The sequence below is a fragment of the Ursus maritimus genome, unplaced genomic scaffold (assembly GCF_017311325.1).
Source record: "Ursus maritimus isolate PB19 unplaced genomic scaffold, ASM1731132v1 scaffold_36, whole genome shotgun sequence".
Taxonomy (NCBI): Eukaryota; Metazoa; Chordata; class Mammalia; order Carnivora; family Ursidae; genus Ursus; species Ursus maritimus.
The window spans coordinates 11,093,506-11,112,336 of NW_024426230.1; the positions used below are offsets into that span (position 1 = coordinate 11,093,506).

The window sequence follows — 18,831 nt, forward strand, 5'->3', positions numbered from 1 at the left end:
AAGTGCTTTTCTAAAGAGAACCATTATACTTCAGTACGCAAAGTGCTCTATGTATACCTTCCAGTTCACCATTCAGAATATTAAAAAAGTGAACTCGAGGGAAGTGTTTATTACAATTAGTAATTTTACCTGCTTTATCAAGGGTACTTTTTTTTTTCTTCTAAAGATTTTATTTATTTATTTGACAGAGAGAGACAGCGAGAGAGGGAACACAAGCAGGGGGAGTGGGAGAGGAAGAGGCAGGCTTCCCGCCGAGCAGGGAGCACGATGCGGAGTTCGATCCCAGGACCCCGGGATCATGACCCAGGCCGAAGGCAGATGCTTAACGGCTGAGCCACCCAGCCTCCCCTATCAAGGATATTCTTAATTGAATTTTTTTTTTCCTAATTGTAAACGCACTGCAGGAAAGAATATAGTGACTATTAGCACAATTTGGTGCCATTGCCTTGATCTGTGCTAAGACACCAGTAATTTTATCCACCACGGCTTCTGCTTTGTCAGTGTAAATGTCAACATGGTGAAAAACACAAAAAGCATCATGGATTATAATGAAAATAGTTCTGACCTCACAGACTTGCTAAAAATAAAGAGCCTTAGGGTCAAGACTTCACAGACCACAGTTTTAGAACTACTGTTCTATATCAAGACTTTTATAAACTATAAGTAACATAGTAACTTACAATTATTCCATTATAAAAATGTAAGCTTTAGCCACAGAGAAAAACCTTACTTTTGTGGGATCTTGTCATCCTATCAGATTTAGCAGATGCATCCTTAACTCGGTTATGATATTCTAAAAGGAATGTTCGTTCATGCTCAAAGAAATCATCTACATCCTGTAGGGTCAAAAGGAAATATAAATTTTCATTTATTTGCTTTAGGGTAATACATAAACCACTTAACCATTATGACCATAAAAGATCAGTGAAACAGCACAGCTATCCTCTAATAATCAGATGTTCTAATGATCTCATCAAGTTCAGACTTTATACAGACATGCACTTCTATCTATCCAGGAAGAAATCGGCAATGGTTTTGCAGTTGAAGGCTTAGATCCTCCCATATGGTTCGTGCTCACATCTTGTACACTGAAACGTGTTCCTACTTGTGCTCTGTGTCTCAGTCCCGCCTCTCCAACAAATACATTACTGCCAGGGGGAGTAATCAATTGCTTTTGAGAAGAAAAAAATTTTGATAGACAAGTCCAAATCTATTTCTCTTGGTCTACTACGTATTCTATGAGCCATTCCTGAAGGCTGCCAGGCCTTTGTCATTACAGCCCTCTCTGACTGCTTTGGGGAAACACGGTCAAACTAGCTTTCTGGGAGCAATTACTGTATCTTTTTTGAAACAAAGCTAGATACACATTAAAAATAAAAATTATTAGAAGTACTTCCCTCCTTTCTAAAACAGCATTTTTTGAAAAAGCACCAGCTGAAATGATTTAATTCAAATCCACATCAACATAACATGGGAAAGTCAGTACTAAACAAAATGTCCTTTAAAATCTGTAATTCATGTGTACCAATTTTCTTAACTGTTAAAGTGGGGATAAAACTATCCAACTTGTAGGGTTGAAGAGTAAATAAAACGTGGATTAACAAACACCACGTTGTAAATGTTCAAAAAAACGTCAGTTACCACTTTACCAAAATCATAATCCATATAGTGGTTTACACTTAATGCTAAGAAAAATGTTCAATACTAATGCATAAGGAGCATCAAAATGGAAGAAAGTGGAGTCCTTATTAGAAAGTAGCCATGACACATGCACTGTCAACATACCAACTGACCTGTCTCTGAAAAACCAAAGTATAAAATCAAATAAATAATACTTTTCACCTAAGTTTTACTGTAGATGATCTATAAAAATAGGCACTGATGACAAAGCAGCATTCTTTATCTCTTTCTTAGTATCTGCTTGACAATGTAATATAAACATTTTTCTCTTTCAATGGTTAGAGTCTTCAGATAAATCAATTCTTGTACCATTTTTAGAACATCATTAAGAAATACTTAGGTGCTATTTATTTATATTAATTTAAAATATGCCTGTTTATATATTTATTTGTAAGCTCTATGCCCAACGGGGGCTTGAATTCATGACCCCGAGATCAAGAGTGACACACTCTACCAACTGAGCCAACCAGGCGCCCCACAACAAGACTAAAACCTCAAAGGAGCTCTTCTAACTCCACATCTGAACCCAAGTCTGCCCCTAACATCTGTAAGGCCAAGGCCTAGGGCAAGTGTACAAAGGGAGGCAGCCCCTCTTTGTGTCCTATCCTGCAGCTCTGTAAGGCACCCGGAGGAACCCCATGTGTATGGATATTCTATCCTGTACATTGATCTTCTCCCCTGAGCCCTCCCTCTCCCCAGCTGTTCCAAGGTCACCCTTGACCACCCATGAATGTACACACTGGAAGATGAACTCAGGGAAGAGGCCCACAGAAGAGAAAGGGTTGGAATCAGGCCTCAGATTTGGGCAAGGAAATATGGGGTTCCAGATCCCTAAAGCATAGTCCAGTTTGGAGGGAAGGGGTATGTGCTCCAGGTGGGCAAATTCCCTTGGACCTATAGACCTCTCACCCCTGGGAGAAGGAAGTTCTTTAAAGAGTAGAATCCAGGGCAGGGGGCCCAGATTCCCAGGCCTAAGCATTCTACTGTTCAAACTCCTCTTTTACTACAATAAAGGCATCTGTACATTGAAATCTCAAATCTATCTTCTTAAAAGAAGTAGATTCTCAAACCAATACCTCTGTTAATCAAATAAAATCTTACCTTTACTCCTGAAACAATTACTCCATCTGCTGATTTTACCATGTTTTTAAAGAAATCTTCAAGTTTTTCTTTTTTATTTTTTCCTCTCACACTCAGCTGAAAGAAAGGTAAACTAAAGTTGGCAATTTTTTTAGATTACAAATGGAAAGTAATGCCTCTTATTCTCTGACATCAAAATGGCAACCACAAAAGGATCTTGGTTTTTTAAACTTTAATAAAGTGTCAACTTCACCATGTTTATCAGTAACTTTCAAACTTTAGGGTATTAAAGAGGAGGCTGGCCTCACTCCCAAAGATTCAGATTCAGATTCAGGTGATCTACAATAATGCCTAGATAACTCAAATTTTATAAGTATATTTGATAATCCCATTGCAAGTAGCCTTCCCATCATATATATAGTAATATATTAAGACAACTAAAAATTTAATCCAGGAGTTCCTTTAAAGATATAAAATTTATTGGAGTCTAATGCACCAACATATGATTCTGTAAAAGCTTTGAAAATACATTCTGCAATTTTTTTTTTTAAGATTTTATTTATTTTATTTGAGAGAGAATGAGCAGGGTGAGGGGCAGAGGGAGAAGCAGACTCCCCGCTAAGCAGGGAACCCAATGGGCGCTCGATCCTGGGACTCCGGGATCATGACCTGAGCCAAAGGCAGACGCTTAGCCGACTGAGCCACCCAGGTCCCCCATATTCTGCAAATTCTTCACCCTGAACTCATCCAAATATCATGTCTTGTCCTGTTTTAGGGATCAGAAACTTATAGTATAAGGGACACAAAAGGTGACTCTAAATGGCAAGAATGGTTATCTAAAGGCAAAACTGAGAAGCACCTAACTCTTTGTACCACTTGCTGTATCAGGGTGTCCCACACAGGAATGTCCATCCAATTTCTGTATCTACTGCCATGGCTTCCATGTTCACCATTATGTAAATGATTCACAAAGCATGATCACTACCTCTAAGCTCTTTCCTGAACCTCAAGCCCTATTTTCAACTGCCTGTATCATATCCTTGGAGATTCTCCTAAACCCACATTAGACTAAGATAGTATTCATTATAATCGAATCTCCAAATTTTTCCTCTTCTTGGTTCCCTATCCATGGTCCCTCCATCCAACCAGTCTCTCAGAGTCCCACATATTCCCCTTAAACCCCACACCTCTAATGAAAAATCCTGGAACAAGCTACAACTTCTTTTTGTCTCTCACAGCTCAAGTTCTACCATCAAATGCTTGAAATCTGTCCTTTTCCACTGTCCTAGTGAAAAACCTCATGACTTCTTGCCTAACTACTACACTGGACTACTAGTTAACATCCCTCATTTCCTCAATTCAATCCATTCTGTTGATGACTTCCAAACTCAAATTTTGAGCATCTCTTCCTTACACAAGACCTGTACAGAGCTTCAGAATGTTTAGAGATTGAAAGCCAATCCCCTTAGCAGGGTATTCAAGACTTTCGACAGTCTGGTTCAATTTATCTTTCCATCTACCACCCTACCTCCACAGAACCTTATCTTCCAACTAGTTCTCAAAAGAAGCTCTGAACTTTTAGATTCCTCTGTACCTGAAATGGTATCTCTCCTCTTACCAAAAATTCTATTCAGGTGTCATTAAACATCCAAATTAACACATATCTCTTCATGAAACCCTTCCAAACTGCTTTATCTTTAGGCTTCTCAATGCACTCTGGGTGTTCTCTTAAACTGCATTTTTAAGATTAATTAATTCATTAATTCACTCATTTAACAAACCACTGACAAATGTATATTAAAATCCTGCACTGTGCTAGGTGTTCCGGATATAAAGATGATTATGAGGTGGTCTCTACTCTGTTTTTTTTTAAAGACTTATTTGAGAGAGAGAGCACATGCGACAGAGCAGGCATTGAGCTGGGATAGGGACAGGAGAGAGAGAAAGAATCCCAAGCAGGCTCCTCGCTGAGCATGGAGCCCAACAGGGGGCTCGATCCCAGGACAGAGACCATAACCTGAGCCAAAATCAAGAGTCGGACCCTCCATCAACTGAGCCACCCAGGTGCCCCAAGGTGGTGCCTACTCTTAAGAGTAATTTATGGTGCAGAGGAGAATACAGAGAAACATATGATTAAACAGAGGGTGAGTAGTACAATGTTAGAGAATCCACAGGGCACTAGGAGAACAGCAAGGGAACTCAATACAGACTTAGGAGATGAGAAAGATAAGACTGGAGGCTGAATGAACAGTCAAGGGCTGTTTCAAGAATCCAGTCAAGGACAGGGGCACCTGGGTGCCTCAGTCAGTTAAGGATCCATCCGACTCTTGATTTTGGTCCAGGTCATAATCTCAGAGTCGTGAGATGGGAGCCCCGCACCTGGCTCTGCAATGAATGTGGAACCTGCTTAAGATTCTCTCTTGACTCTTAACTACAGGGAACAAAATACGGGCTGCTATAGGGGAGATGGGTGGAGGGATGGGGTAACTGGGTAATGGGCATAAAGGAAGGGTATTTGAAGTAATGAGCGGTGTTGCATGCAACTGATGAATCAATGACTTCTACTTTTTTTTAAATTTTTTATTATTTTTTATTATTTTTTTTTAAAGATTTTTATTTATTTATTCGACAGAGATAGAGACAGCCAGCGAGAGAGGGAACACAAGCAGGGGAGTGGGAGAGGAAGAAGCAGGCTCACAGCGGAGGAGCCTGATGTGGGGCTCGATCCCGTAACACCGGGATCACGCCCTGAGCCGAAGGCAGACGCTTTAACCGCTGTGCCACCCAGGCGCCCCAATGACTTCTACTTCTGAAACTAATTATACAGTACATGTTAATTAAATTGAATTTAAATGAAAAAGAAGATTTTCTTTCTCTTTCTTCTCTGCCCCTCTGTGCACATGTGTATGCTCTCTCTCTCAAAATAAAAAACAAAAACCAAAAATACCTTTAAAATAATCCAAATTATAAAAGTCAGAATGAATCTTTAGGTCTGGTGATGTAAAGAAGTAGACACATTCCTAATATAGTAAGGGAGTAAAACAGACAGGATTTGCTGTTTCCCTAATAGGAACAGGAAGTAGGAAGAGTAATGAGTAATTTTTAGTTTTTTTTTTTTTTTTGGTTTTATTTACTTAGGGGTGTTTGGGTGGCTCAGTTGGTTAAGCGTCTGCCTTCGGCTCAGGTCACAATCCTAGGGTCCTGGGATTGAGCCCCGCATCGGGTTCCCTGCTCAGTGGAGGGCCTGCTTCTCCCTCTCCTGCTCCCCCTGCTTGTGTTCTCTCTCTCTCTCTGCCAAATAAATAAAATAAAATAAAAATATTTAATTTATTTAATTTATTTAAGAGAGATTGAGAGAGCAGGTGGAAGAGCAGACGGAGAGGAACAAGCAGACCCCATGCTGAATACAGAGCCCAACTCGGAGCTTGATCCCAGGACCCTGAGATCATGATGTGAGCCAAAATCAAGAGTTGGTTGCTCAACTAACTGAGTCACTGCGGCACCTTAGCAATTTTAGGTTTTAAGGAATTGGAAGGTGGCGGCACCTTCTTTGAGACAGAGGACACACAAGGAAGCATGGGTTTATTTTGTATTTTTATTTTTTTTTTAAGATTTTATTCATTTATCTGAAAGGGAGAGCAATAAAAGGGGGAGCAAGAGAGGGAGAAGCAGGCCCTCCGCTGAGCAGGGAGCCTAATACGGGGCTTGATCCAGGACCCTAGCATCACGACCCGAGCCGAAGGCAAACACTTAACCTACTGAGCCACCCAGGTGCCCCGGAAGCATGGGTTTAAAGAAGAGATCAGCTGAGGGTAAAATGCCAAAAGGACATCTAAATACAGGTTTTCATGAGACTATTTAATAAAGAGGGCTGGGATTCAGAAGTGATACAGATTTGTAAGTTAATAGTATATTAGAGTACCTGTAGCCACAGGAGTCAATGACATCACTCAGGGAGAACTGATAGAATTAGAAATCTAGAGGAACTTTTTTTTTTGTTTTTTTTTTTACGATTTATTCATTTATTTTAGAAAGAGAGCAAGTGGAGGGGTAGGGAGAAACAGAGGGAGAGAAGCAGACTCCCCTCTGGGCGTGGAGCCTGACGTGGAGTTCCATCCCATGAGCCCGAAATCACAACCTGAGCCAAAATCAAGAGTTGGACACTTGGGGCGCCTGGGTGGCTCAGTCGATTAAGTGCCTGGCTTCAGCTTAGGTCATGATCCTGGAGTCCCAGGACCGAGCCTAGCATTGGGCTCCCTGCTCAGTGGGAAGTCAGCTTCTCCTTCTCCCTCTTCCCTACCCTTCCTCGTGTTCTCTCTCTCTCAAATAAATAAATAAAATCCTAAAAAAAAAAAAAAAAAAAAAAGGTTGGACACTTAACCGACCGAGCCACCCAGGTGCCCCCAGAGGAACTTCTAAACTTCTGGAGGAGTCAGTGGGGAACCTAGGAAGCATCAGATTTAAATGAATAGATATACAGAGGGAAAAACTCATGAAGGAGACTAGGAAGAAGCTACAGAGTTAAGAAGAAAACTCAGAAGAGATCCCAAAGATACAGAAGTACATGGGATACAGGAGAGCTAGAACGGTATCTTCATCAAAATGGAAAGGCACAATGTGATACATCATATTAACAGAATAAAGGACAAAACCACATCATCTCAATAGCTATACTTCTTCATAACAAAAACACTCAACAAACTTGGAACAGAAGGGAACTTCAACTTGATAAAGAGCATCAATGAAAACCCCACAGCTAATATCATACTTAACAGTGAAACAATGAATGCTTTCCCCCTTAGATCAGAGACAAAACAAAGATGTCTGCTCTTGTCATTTCTATTTTACATAGTACTGGAGGTCCTAGCCAGGGCAGTTAGGCAAGCAAAGAAATTAAAAGGGTGTCCAGATTGGAAAGAAAGAAGTTAAAAAAAAAAGAAAAAGAAAGAAAGCTAATACATGAGTGTGGCTGCCACGGTTGCTGAAGGCTTGGGCGGGGGGAGACACATGGAGTTGCAGGATTTGATTTCTGACTGGCTTCCACTTCCCAGTGAACAAGGTCATTTGCTCATCAAGAGGAACTGCTACAAGTTGAAATGAGCTTTTATGGAAAATGGGAAAGAGCTGTTTAAAGTCATAATCTTTTTTTTTTTTTAAAGATTTTATTTATTTATTTGACAGAGATAGAGACAGCCAGCGAGAGAGGGAACACAAGCAGGGGGAGTGGGAGAGGGAGAAGCAGGCTCATAGCGGAGGAGCCTGATGTGGGGCTCGGTCCCAGGACTCCGGGATCACACCCTGAGCTGAAGGCAGATGCTTAACGACTGAGCCACCCAGGCGCCCCTAAAGTCTTAATCTTGTTACAAATGATGGAGCAGGCAATCTAGGCTAGATGAGAAAGAAGACAAGACAAAAGGGCTGCTAACAGGGTCAAAATGCAGGAGAGGTCAAAGGTTTAGATGTACCAGTGAGCCAAAGAACAACCAAAATAGGAATAGGGAAAAAGAGAGTTGTCTATGTTTGGAGTCTACTAATACTAGAGTTTAAGAACTCAGACATGAGGTAGGGTCCTGGGTGTGGCCACTGATAAGGTAGCAAGAACTGAATGGACATTAGGGTGTTAATTAGGTTAAATATTTAACCTACCGTTAAGCAGACTCAGACTATACCTAGCAGAAACAGAAAAGGTATACAGCTACCTAAGTAAAGCAACACTAAAGGCAGTAATTTCTTACAACACTGACTACTTCCCACACAACTAAATGCTAGAAAAGCTTTTCCAGGCCTCCTAGATGCTCCATGGCCTTTTTAGACTTCAAGCACCCTGGCCCCACTTCAACAGCTCATCAGTCCCATGACCTCCTGAAACTTAGATAACAAAATAACACAGACAGATTGCTTTTCCTGCCCCAGTTGAAGTGAGTAAAGATCTGAGAAACAGCATCAGAACAAGATTAAGAAAAACTTTTTAGTTTTGGGCCTATGATCTTCCATAACCCGTTAATGTACTTGCTATTAATTAGTTACATATTTTAGAAAGATTTATTTATTTATTTATTTGAGAGAAAGAGAGAGAACATGCGTGCATGGGTGGGGGGGGGGCAGAGGGCGAGAGACTCTTAAGCAGACTCCATGCTGATGTGGGGCTCAATCTCACAACCCTGAGATCATGACCTGAGTGGAAATCAAAAGTCCAACGCTTAACCAACTGCACCACTCAGGTGTCCTGCTACTAATTATTTGCGAAACACTTTCCTGTCTTTTTAGAATTTCTCCCAAAACACCATATGCTGATATTAAAAGGGTTATTACAATGTATCACATCATTATCTCTATTAAGCATGTATTCGTTTGGGAGGAAGAAAAATCTACATTGATGTGAGAAAACTTATGAAATCCTAAGATTTCTGAAAGCTATTTCTAAAGCTGATCTATACAATTAATAATCACTCACCTATCATTTTTTAAAAAGATCTTACTTGTTTATTTGAGAGAGAGTGAGTGAGAGAGCACAAGCAGGGGGAGAAGCAGGGGGAGCGGCAGGCAGAGGGAGAGGGAGAAGCAGGTTCCCCACTGAGCAGGGAGCCTGACTCGGGGCTCGATCCCAGGACTTTGGAATCATGACAAGAGCTGAAGGCAGAGGCTTAACCGACTGAGCCACTCAGGGGCCCCTCATTCACTTATCATTTTAACAAATACTTACTTGTCAGCTACTATTCTAAAGTACTGAGGATACAATGGTGAAAAATTAAAGCTTTACTTTCAGAGAGCTTATATTTTAGTAGAGGGAGACAAATAATAAATATACAAATTTTAAAAATACATATATATATATATGGGGCGCCAGGGTGGCTCAGTAGGTTAAGTGTGTGACTCTTCATTTAGGCTCAGGTCGTGATCTCAGGGTCCTGGGACTGAGTCTTGGGACTGAGTCCTGCGACAAGATCTGCTTGAGATTCTCTTCCTCTCCCTCTGCACCTTCCCGCTCCCTGCTCTTGCATATGCTCTAAAATAAATAAATCTAAAAAAAAAAATACAGATATGTAATTTCAGATAGCACTAAGGGATTTGGCAATGGGATAGAGTACGTGGAGCATGAGGCTCCTTTAGCACAAGTGGCCTTGAGCTGGTAATACCACACCTCACTGTATACCTATGCTGCTCTACCAATTATTATTAAGGTTTTGGTCCAGGCCATGAATAAAGTTGAGGAAAAACAAACACATAACGGTAAAAAATTGATGACAGCATTCTATATCATGTGTTCTTTGGCAATTCTACTCACAAATTATTTTTGCTTTTTATAATTCATAATATAAAACCAGCATTCTTTACAATTCCTAGTTACAAACGACCAATGCCAGTATCACATACCACACGTACACTTGTGAACGCACCCATGCTTAAGTGCTATGTTTCTGTGATCTTGAGTTACTTCATACCCTTTAAAAAAAACGTGTTCTCTCTACTGCTAGACTTAGGACATTTTATTGTCATTGTCATGTCCACTAAAACCAAACCAGAAGGCCAAATTTATATACAAAATCTTGATCTTGATGTTGACTTATAAGAAAACTGGCACCATGCTACATTTCTTTTTTGCTAAAATTGAGAGTTAATTTTGTCATCCAAATATAAATCCCAAGATCTGTATTGCCCACCCATTAAAAATTTTTTGCCAGTACTGTGAATGAAGAAATCTTTAAAGCTCAATTGCATCAATTTTTCTATTTGCACCGTAACAGTTTTCAGGCAGGGAGGGAGGAAGAGTAGGAGCAATCGCACTGTAGAAGGTCAGTGAAAGAGATCAAAAGTCAATGATTAACCCAAAAATAATCTGGAATTCTTTAGCTTAAACGCCTTGCTGGGATTCCCCATAAGGTTTCAGAGGACTCCAAACTCAAATTTAAGAAACAATCAAGTTGATAACCCTGTTCCTTAAGAAGTTCACGGTTCAGGATGAAAATCAATATCCCATGTAGTGACCTGACTGACCCTTATTTCTTCAATTAATCTACTTAAATTCTTCTGAAGTACCTTATTACCACTACAGAAGTGTCATTTTAAACTGCCTTGAAATATAAGAATGTTACAAAAAAGGGTCATTTCACTATTCTCTGCCTTTTCTAGTAACTCTAAAAATAAACCTTGATCACTTTGATCAATACTCACATCTTGATTATATTCCAAGAAGACGTGAAAATTTAAATCTTTTCTCAAAATAGGATGTGCAGCCACACGACATAGGAACACTTCATGCATTGCAACAGTCTTCTTGAATATTGCCAAATATTCACTAGAAACAATATACAAAATTAAAGGTAAAACACCTCATCAACTAGAAAATCATCTGCAACAATTTTTTCAACAAATACTCTGAATTATCCTAATGCAAAATTAAAGATACAAAGATATAATCCATGTAAACAAAGATTTTAGTTGAACTGTTAATAAAATATGTAAAACCCAGCTCTGAAAAGGCTTCATGCTAGTTAATAGTATTTATTATATTTAAATGTTAATATTTTTAGGTTTTATGGACCTTTCTTCCTATGCAAATTGATGTTAAAGGTAACTACAGAGGGGCTTGTTTTCAGCTCCAGAGAAAGTATACTACAAATTATCTGATACAATCTTTACGACTCAATTTCTAGATAATTACTGCATTTAAACACCTTTATACAAAATAAAATAAAATAAAACCCAAACCTCAGTAAACATATTTTTGACATTAACATTATTTTCATCTAATGACCCAAACACACAAGAAAAAAGCATACCGCAGAGACTGATTTTTGTCATTACATTGAAAAACTGTGTTTAAAATATTTTAATATCATCAGTGAATCACAGCGATCATATAGTAATACATGTCAGTTGGAAAAAAGAAACACTCAAGGAAAAGACCCAATATTCTTGCTTCAACTACGTGCAAGGAGGATAAATTTTACATACCAGCAAACCAGCAGGACCAATGTTGGGAGAAGTTTGATCTCTGTGAGGGTAGTCATTCAGTGAAGACAAAAAAGAAGGATGCAGAGGATGGAGGTAGCAGTAGAATAAACCCAAGGTTCTCTGTTATCCAACCCCTAACCAGACCACAAAAGAATCATGATCAGGGCCACTGGAAAACCACAGATTCTTTAATATTAATGTGCTCTGCTAATTTCCAGTTTTCAGTCTTATAACTATAAAAGTATAGATCTCTGTCTGCTCTCAGACTATTGCTTGCACCCAGCATGGACAAAAGTCTTAAAATACCTGACACCTTACACTTTGACAAAAAAGATCTACTTTACTAATTTATCTTGTCAAATGAATTTAGCATTCTTTTTTTTTTGTAAAGATTTTATTTATTTATTACACAGAGATAGAAACAGCCAGCGAGAGAGGGAACACAAGCAGGGGAAGTGGGAGAAGAAGGAGCAGGCTCATAGCGGAGAAGCCTGATGTGGGGCTCGATCCCACAACGCCGGGATCACGCCCTGAGCCAAAGGCAGACGCTTAACCGCTGTGCCACCCAGGCGCCCCTGAATTTAGCATTCTGAAGAGGAGTCTAGCAGCCATGTGGATATATGCTTAAAAGCTGCAACTAAGTGGAAGAGGAGAAAAGCAAATGCATGAAGAGGAGAAATGACCAGAAAAAGAGTGATGGAGGTGACGATGATGACGCAAGGAAAGTATCTCCTTGTATAGTTCCCAAAATACAGAAAAATAATATACTGCAAATCTAATATTACTTCAAATGTTAATAAAAGGGAACAGATTTGGTATTTTTAGCAAGTATGCCAAAAATAAAATAGAAACTATCTCAAAATTTTTCAAGGATTTAATACATTTCTAGTATATGTGAAACTAATAATCATTTAATGAAAAACATTTTAAAATTATTCTCTTGTTACTTTGCTCCTATTCTTTTTCCTTCAGCCAGAAGCCAGAGGCAGAAAAAAGGAGGGCAAAAATTACACACACACGCACACATACACACACATATATTTTTAGAAAAGAAAACAGAATATATGCAGAGTTGCTCAATGCATATTTCTATGAGAAATAGAAGTTTAGGTAGTATGCACATATCTAAAAAAGAAAACCAGGTTGGCAATGACTAAGACCTTGTAAATAAAAAACAAGTTACAGTCTGCTTTAAAAAGTCATGTTTCCCTTTCCACTATTTTTTAATAAAGTTTTGGATCCTCTGTTTTCAATTTCCAGAGTCTAATTAAAACATTAATTTAAAGAATTTTACAATGCAGATAATTATTCTATAATTTTCCTGTAGGCTCTGATCATGATCATTAAAACTGGTTGTTTGGCTTAAACCTGCATCTTTCAGAAAGGATCACTGTGGTGAAACGATGAAAAGGATAGGATATCAGGGAGCACAGAAAAAAGGCATTAAAACAAACACAATTAACAAAAGCAACAACAAAAATCACATACGCTTCCAGTTCTTGTTTCATCTTTGTGAATTCTTCCTTTGTCATGGACCCTTCTCCTTCTCCAAGCTTCTGCAGTTTTTCCCTTGAAGCATCAAAATCAGGTCTTGGTGGTGCTGGTGGGATCTGTAAGAGAACCAAGTCACTAATTTAAAGACAATTTTCTATTTCACAGCAGTTGTACTACTGCCACCATAAAAGACGGTCTCTGGGAGAGCTAAAGACATCATGAATGAACACGACACCAGGAATATCCCAATTCAACGTAGAGAATTTGATTAGGTCCGTTGCGCCAAGGGAGAAATACAGCAGAGCACTATTTTCTAGTACCAGAACACTAGTTCCCAAACTTTAATCTGCAGATTCCTATATGGCAACTTAGAGTCCTCAAATGTATATGCACGTTAAGCTCTAACTACACACTAGAAGCAGATGCACCCCATTTTTCAGAAGTATGTAAATGGTTTGATTAAATATAAATATGTTTTTAATTAAGGAATTCATAGAAGCTTTATGCTATTCTGTTTTTAAAGTTCATGAATGCCAACAGTATTGATCCAGCAAGGAATGTTAAAAAGGGTTCCTAAATTGGAGAAGTGTATCAGAAGCCAAAAGCACTGACTTCAAACCAAGAGAACAAGACAGGGTTTAATGACTAGTATCATTCTATTCACTCACAGTGGGTACGTAACACTTACCTTAAATAAAAACATAAGAATTAGAAGAGACATATCATTCAAGCAAAGGATAAAGAAGTTGTTTATCTTAAGAGGAAGAGCCTACAAGTAGGAACTGTTATCAGGAAATGATGGGAAATAAAGAAAGAAAGAAGATAAGAAGAAGAACAGATAAGTAGGGGAAAGCTAAAGAATGAATACAAGAAAAGGGTGATGCTTGAGGAAAGCAAAAGGGAAGAAAAAGCATCAAGTACAACTGAGTACACATTCGCTGATGCCTGTACGCCGCATCTACTATGTGCCAGGAATGATGCTAAACAATGTGCATATAAAGATAAATAAGACGTGGTTTTTGTTTTTTTTTTTAAAGATTTTATTTATATGTCAGAGAGAGAGCACAAGCGGGGGGGGAGGGCTGCAGGCAGAGGGAGAAGCAGGCTCCCCGATAAGCAAGGAGCCCGATGTGGGACTTGATCCCAGGACCCTGTGATCATGACCTGAGCTGAAGGCAGGCATCCAACCATCTGAGCCACCCAGGCATCCCTAAATAAGACCAGGTCTTGATCTTTGAGGAGTGTTTAGCCTGTAGAAGGACATGGTAGTAAGAAAATGCCATTAGACAAGATGAGGAAGAAAAGGTGGAAATAAGATGGGAAGAGAAGGAGGAGCTTCCAGGTTGGCAAGGACACTGACATGCTGGGAAGCTGGAAGGTGGTACACTGGACAGGGCATGAAAGTTCTGCACCAATCCCCTCTCCCTGTACCTTGTCCTATGCATCTCTTCCCTTTGGGCTGTTCCTGAGCTGATCCTTTATATAGACTGGTAATTTTTTTAAAAGAAAAAGAAAAAAGAAAGGAAAAAAAAAAAAAAAGAATGCACTGCCAGTTGTCCACCAAATTCTGAGTTATACAAAGAAAAAGCAAATGATTGAAAAGGAGTGGCCACAAGGATAGAGATAGAACCAGATCAGGATGATTTCAAGGAGATCAAATGAAACTGAATTTCAGGAATCTGAGTGTGGTCAACAGCTGAGCACAACACCTGATGCATACTTAGATTAGATAACCTCTTCAGGAACCCTCCAACTCTAAATATCTGTCTACCTAAGGGTTCAAAACTGGTATGGTTTATAACACCCCCTTAATCTCTAGGAAAAGCCCATTTCAATTCCAATAAACAGTAAGAATTTAAGTTTAAATGAAGGAGCATAAGATATCCATATCTCCACATTCTCAAACCAAGACAATTCAGGATAAAAGGTTGTAGTCAATTGTGTTTTGTAACTGACAATTTTTAAAAATCACGCAGTTCACTAAAATGCTAAACAAGATTTAACACATAACAAAGTATCTAAAAAGCTCCTAGAAAGTGGGATTAAAATGGAACCCCAACACTTACAATGTAACCCGCATAGTCTTCATTTTCAACGAAGGAATCATGAAGCCAGATAAATTCCTCATGCTGTCGAACAACGGAAAACTCATTTTGCTTAAAATTTGGCAATGAACTCTGCAAAGATAGAGATTCTCTTGAAGAAAAATCAAAATTACACTAAATGGCTTTTAATAAACATTTTAAATCTTGTTTCCTTAAATTAGTCTTATATGAATGATTACCGGTACTTTAACACGCCATTATGAAAACTCTGAGACACCCAGAAAAAAATTATCCTGGGATCTTTGAGAAAGTAAGTTGACAGCCTCTTATTGTATTGTACTGCTACCATTACTTAAAAGTTATTTATATATATCAAACTCAACTACTCAAAGGTAAGTAAATCTATGATCTGAAAATGTGCCTGAGAGCTAAAATCCAAGAAGAAAATAATTTGTAAGACAGTAATTTATTTGTTTTAAAAGATTTTATTTGTTTATTTGAGAGAGAGAGAGAGAGAGAGAGAGAGAGAGAAGGTGGGTGGGTGGGGGGAGAGGGACAAGCCTGAGATCATCACCTGAGCCAAAATCAAGAGTCAGAGGCTTAACCAACTGAGCCACCCAGGTGCCCCGTAAGACCGTAATATAATTAACTAAAAGAACAAAACTGAAAACAAGAATAGTGAAACATGTTAAAAAGTCTAGAGAAAATTAAATTTGCATTACATCTAGGTTCTGTGATTCTTAAATGTTAATCTTTAAAAACTACATTAAAAACAAGTACATTCCCTAAAACTGTTTGTTAAAATAAAAGCAATGAATTATAAACTAAAATATGGTTTCCTTCTAATTATGTTCAAAAACCAAAGTTCTAGTCAATATATGACATATGCAACATTTGCACAATAATAGTTAATAACAAGGACAAAATCACATTTACCTTTGTGTGCACAGTGAATTTTACTTTATCTCTCTCACTGAGAGCGTCAGAAATGTCCACCTGCAGAGCAGCATCACTCTGAAGATCTACGTTTATTGCTTTAAGCTAGAAAAAGATAATACCTTAATGAAAAATTCTGTGAGCTTATACAGAATTTAATGCTTTTCTCAGACATTAAGATAATGCAAAAACAAAACAAAAATAACAAAAGAATCTTAACTCCAAAAGGTACTCAAGTTCATTTAAACCTCATATGTATTTTGGGAAGGCAGGTGCTTTGGGTATGTTATTATCTTCATCAATTTTCATTCTATACCATTCAACTATGCTTTGTATGAGTCGATGTGCTAACAAGGATTCATTATAATTTCACTCAAAAAGTAAACTATTTTTTCTCTCTTCTATTCTCTGCCATTGTGGTGTGTGTGGTTGACTTGTTCCTCACCATGGATGATAGCAGGGAAGTCTGGAAGGCACCCTAATCTAGGAGCTTGGATGGCCTGGGTTTGAATCCCATCTCTGCACATTAATACTCTGATTTGGGTCTTCTCACAAGACCCGTCAAGCAATTCCTGGACAAGAAACAAAAGCAGACTCGTCCCATTCCCCAGTGCATTCAGATGAAAGCTGGTAACAAAATCAGGTACAACTTCAAGAAGAGGCACTGGAGAAGAGCCAAGCTGGTCTATAAGGAATGGCACAGATATTTATGCTGCATGGTCACATACTCATATCCTCTCACTCTATAACATCACTGCTACCTGAGCAATGGACACGTTTTATCAGGGAAATGATTCTTCTCTGTTACTATGCTTCTGCACCAGTTGGCTGGTTCAGTAATAAATTTGTGAGACCTTTTGTTTGAAAAAAAATAAATACATAAAATAAACTATCTTCCAAGAAGATGGTCTATTAAAGTTCAAGTGTTCTAAAATCAAGGACAGTATCAAACTTTTCTTTCTTTCTTTTTTTTTTTTTTAAAGATTTTATTTATTTATTTGAGAGACAGAGAGAGCATGAGAGCAGGGTAAGGGGCAGAGGGAGAAGCAGACTCCCCGCTGAGCAGGGAGCCCGATGTGGGGCTCAATCCAGGGACTCCAGGATCATGACCTGAGCTGAAGGCAGACACTTAACTGACTAAGCCACCCAGGTGCCCAGGAAAGTATCTACCTTTTAGAACAAGAAAAATAATGAAAAGAATATTGTCTAGGGGTGCATGGGTGGCTCAGTCAGTTGGGCATCTGCCTTCTGCTTGGGTCATGATCTTGGGGTCCTGGGATTGAGCCCCACACCAGGCTCCTTGCTCAGTGGGGAGCCTGCTTCTCCCTCTCCCCATCCCCCACTCACACTCTCAATCTCTCAAATAATAAATAAAATCTTAAAGAAAAAGAATACTGGCTAATAATTTTAACTCTATTACTTAATTCAGGAATAAACAATGAAACTATTAAACACAGTTAAATATATTACATATAACATATGTAAAATGCTAAGAAAAATGGTAACATAATAAATACTCAACTACCGCCTGTGATACAAATTAAATCTCACATTTTACTCTACAAGCTTTACTACATTCAAAGAATTGAATATGTTCTCTATTTAGTGCTTTCATTTACTTGTCATTGGGACTTCTTTACTTATAATTCTTTTTTTAAAAAAACAAACTACACCCGAAGTGGGGCTCAAACTCACAACCCTGAGATTAAGAGTCACATGCTCCAACGGAACCAGCCAGATGCCCCTCTATTTTATAATGCTTACCATTAATTCTATTTATAATTCTTAAATTTCATCAATTTTTCTTCCCTTTAAACAAATATACATTCTAAAATGTTTGACTAATTTGGAGCTTATTAAAAAAATCAAATACACTAAAAGATGAAAATAAAGTCTTAGCTGCACAGATATGAAATATTTAAAGTCTAATTAATTACACAGCTTACTTCAAATACTGTAGTTGGAAAACCCAGGACTTATTTTGGGAATCTCACCTAGTCATTGGCATTTCATTTTTTTTTAAAGATTTATTTATTTGTCACAGAGAGAAAGAGAGAGAGAGAGTGTGTGCGAGTGAGCACGACAGGTGGAGTAGCAGGGGGAGTAGCAGGCGGAGGGAGATGCAGGCTCCCCGCTGAGCAAGGAGCCCAATGCGGGACTGGATATCCAGGACCCTGGGATCATTACCCCAGCCCAAGGCAGATGCTGAACCAACTGAGACACCCTGGCGTCCCATCATCAGCATTTCAAATTTTAATTACGATGTAAATGGAAAAAAATGCTGGAAGCAAAACTGTCTGATCTGTCATATATTTAAAAATGCATATTTGGGGCGCCTGCGTAGCGCAGTTGGTAATCATCTGACTCTTGATTTCAGCTCAGGTCATGATCTCAGGGAGGTGAGATCAAGCCCTACTACCCGCTCTGTGTAGGGAATTCTCTCCCTCCCTCCGCCCCTCTTCCCGCTTGCACACGTGCACACGCTCTAATAAATAAATCTTTTTAAGATTTCATTTATTTGTCAGAGAGAGAGAGAGCATAAGCACAAGCAGGGGGAGTGGCAGGCAGAGGGAAAAGCAGGCTCCCTGCCAAGCAAGGAGCCAGACACGGCGGGGCGGGGGGGGGGGGGGGGGGGGGGGGC

At 39.0% G+C, this 18,831-nt stretch overlaps 1 protein-coding gene across 2 annotated transcripts in view; it reads right to left on the reverse strand.

Moving 5' to 3' along the window:
* SNX6 (sorting nexin 6) overlaps positions 1-18,831 on the reverse strand; it is a 53,920-nt gene that overhangs the window by 23,797 nt on the left and 11,292 nt on the right. For both annotated transcript variants that reach the window (XM_040620827.1, XM_008694245.2), the window contains 6 exons: positions 16,191-16,295; positions 15,276-15,386; positions 13,204-13,325; positions 10,933-11,056; positions 2,782-2,877; positions 731-836 (listed from right to left, as the gene is read on the reverse strand). In XM_040620827.1, coding sequence (XP_040476761.1) covers positions 731-836; positions 2,782-2,877; positions 10,933-11,056; positions 13,204-13,325; positions 15,276-15,386; positions 16,191-16,295 — 664 coding nt within the window. The remainder of the gene's footprint in view (positions 1-730; positions 837-2,781; positions 2,878-10,932; positions 11,057-13,203; positions 13,326-15,275; positions 15,387-16,190; positions 16,296-18,831) is intronic.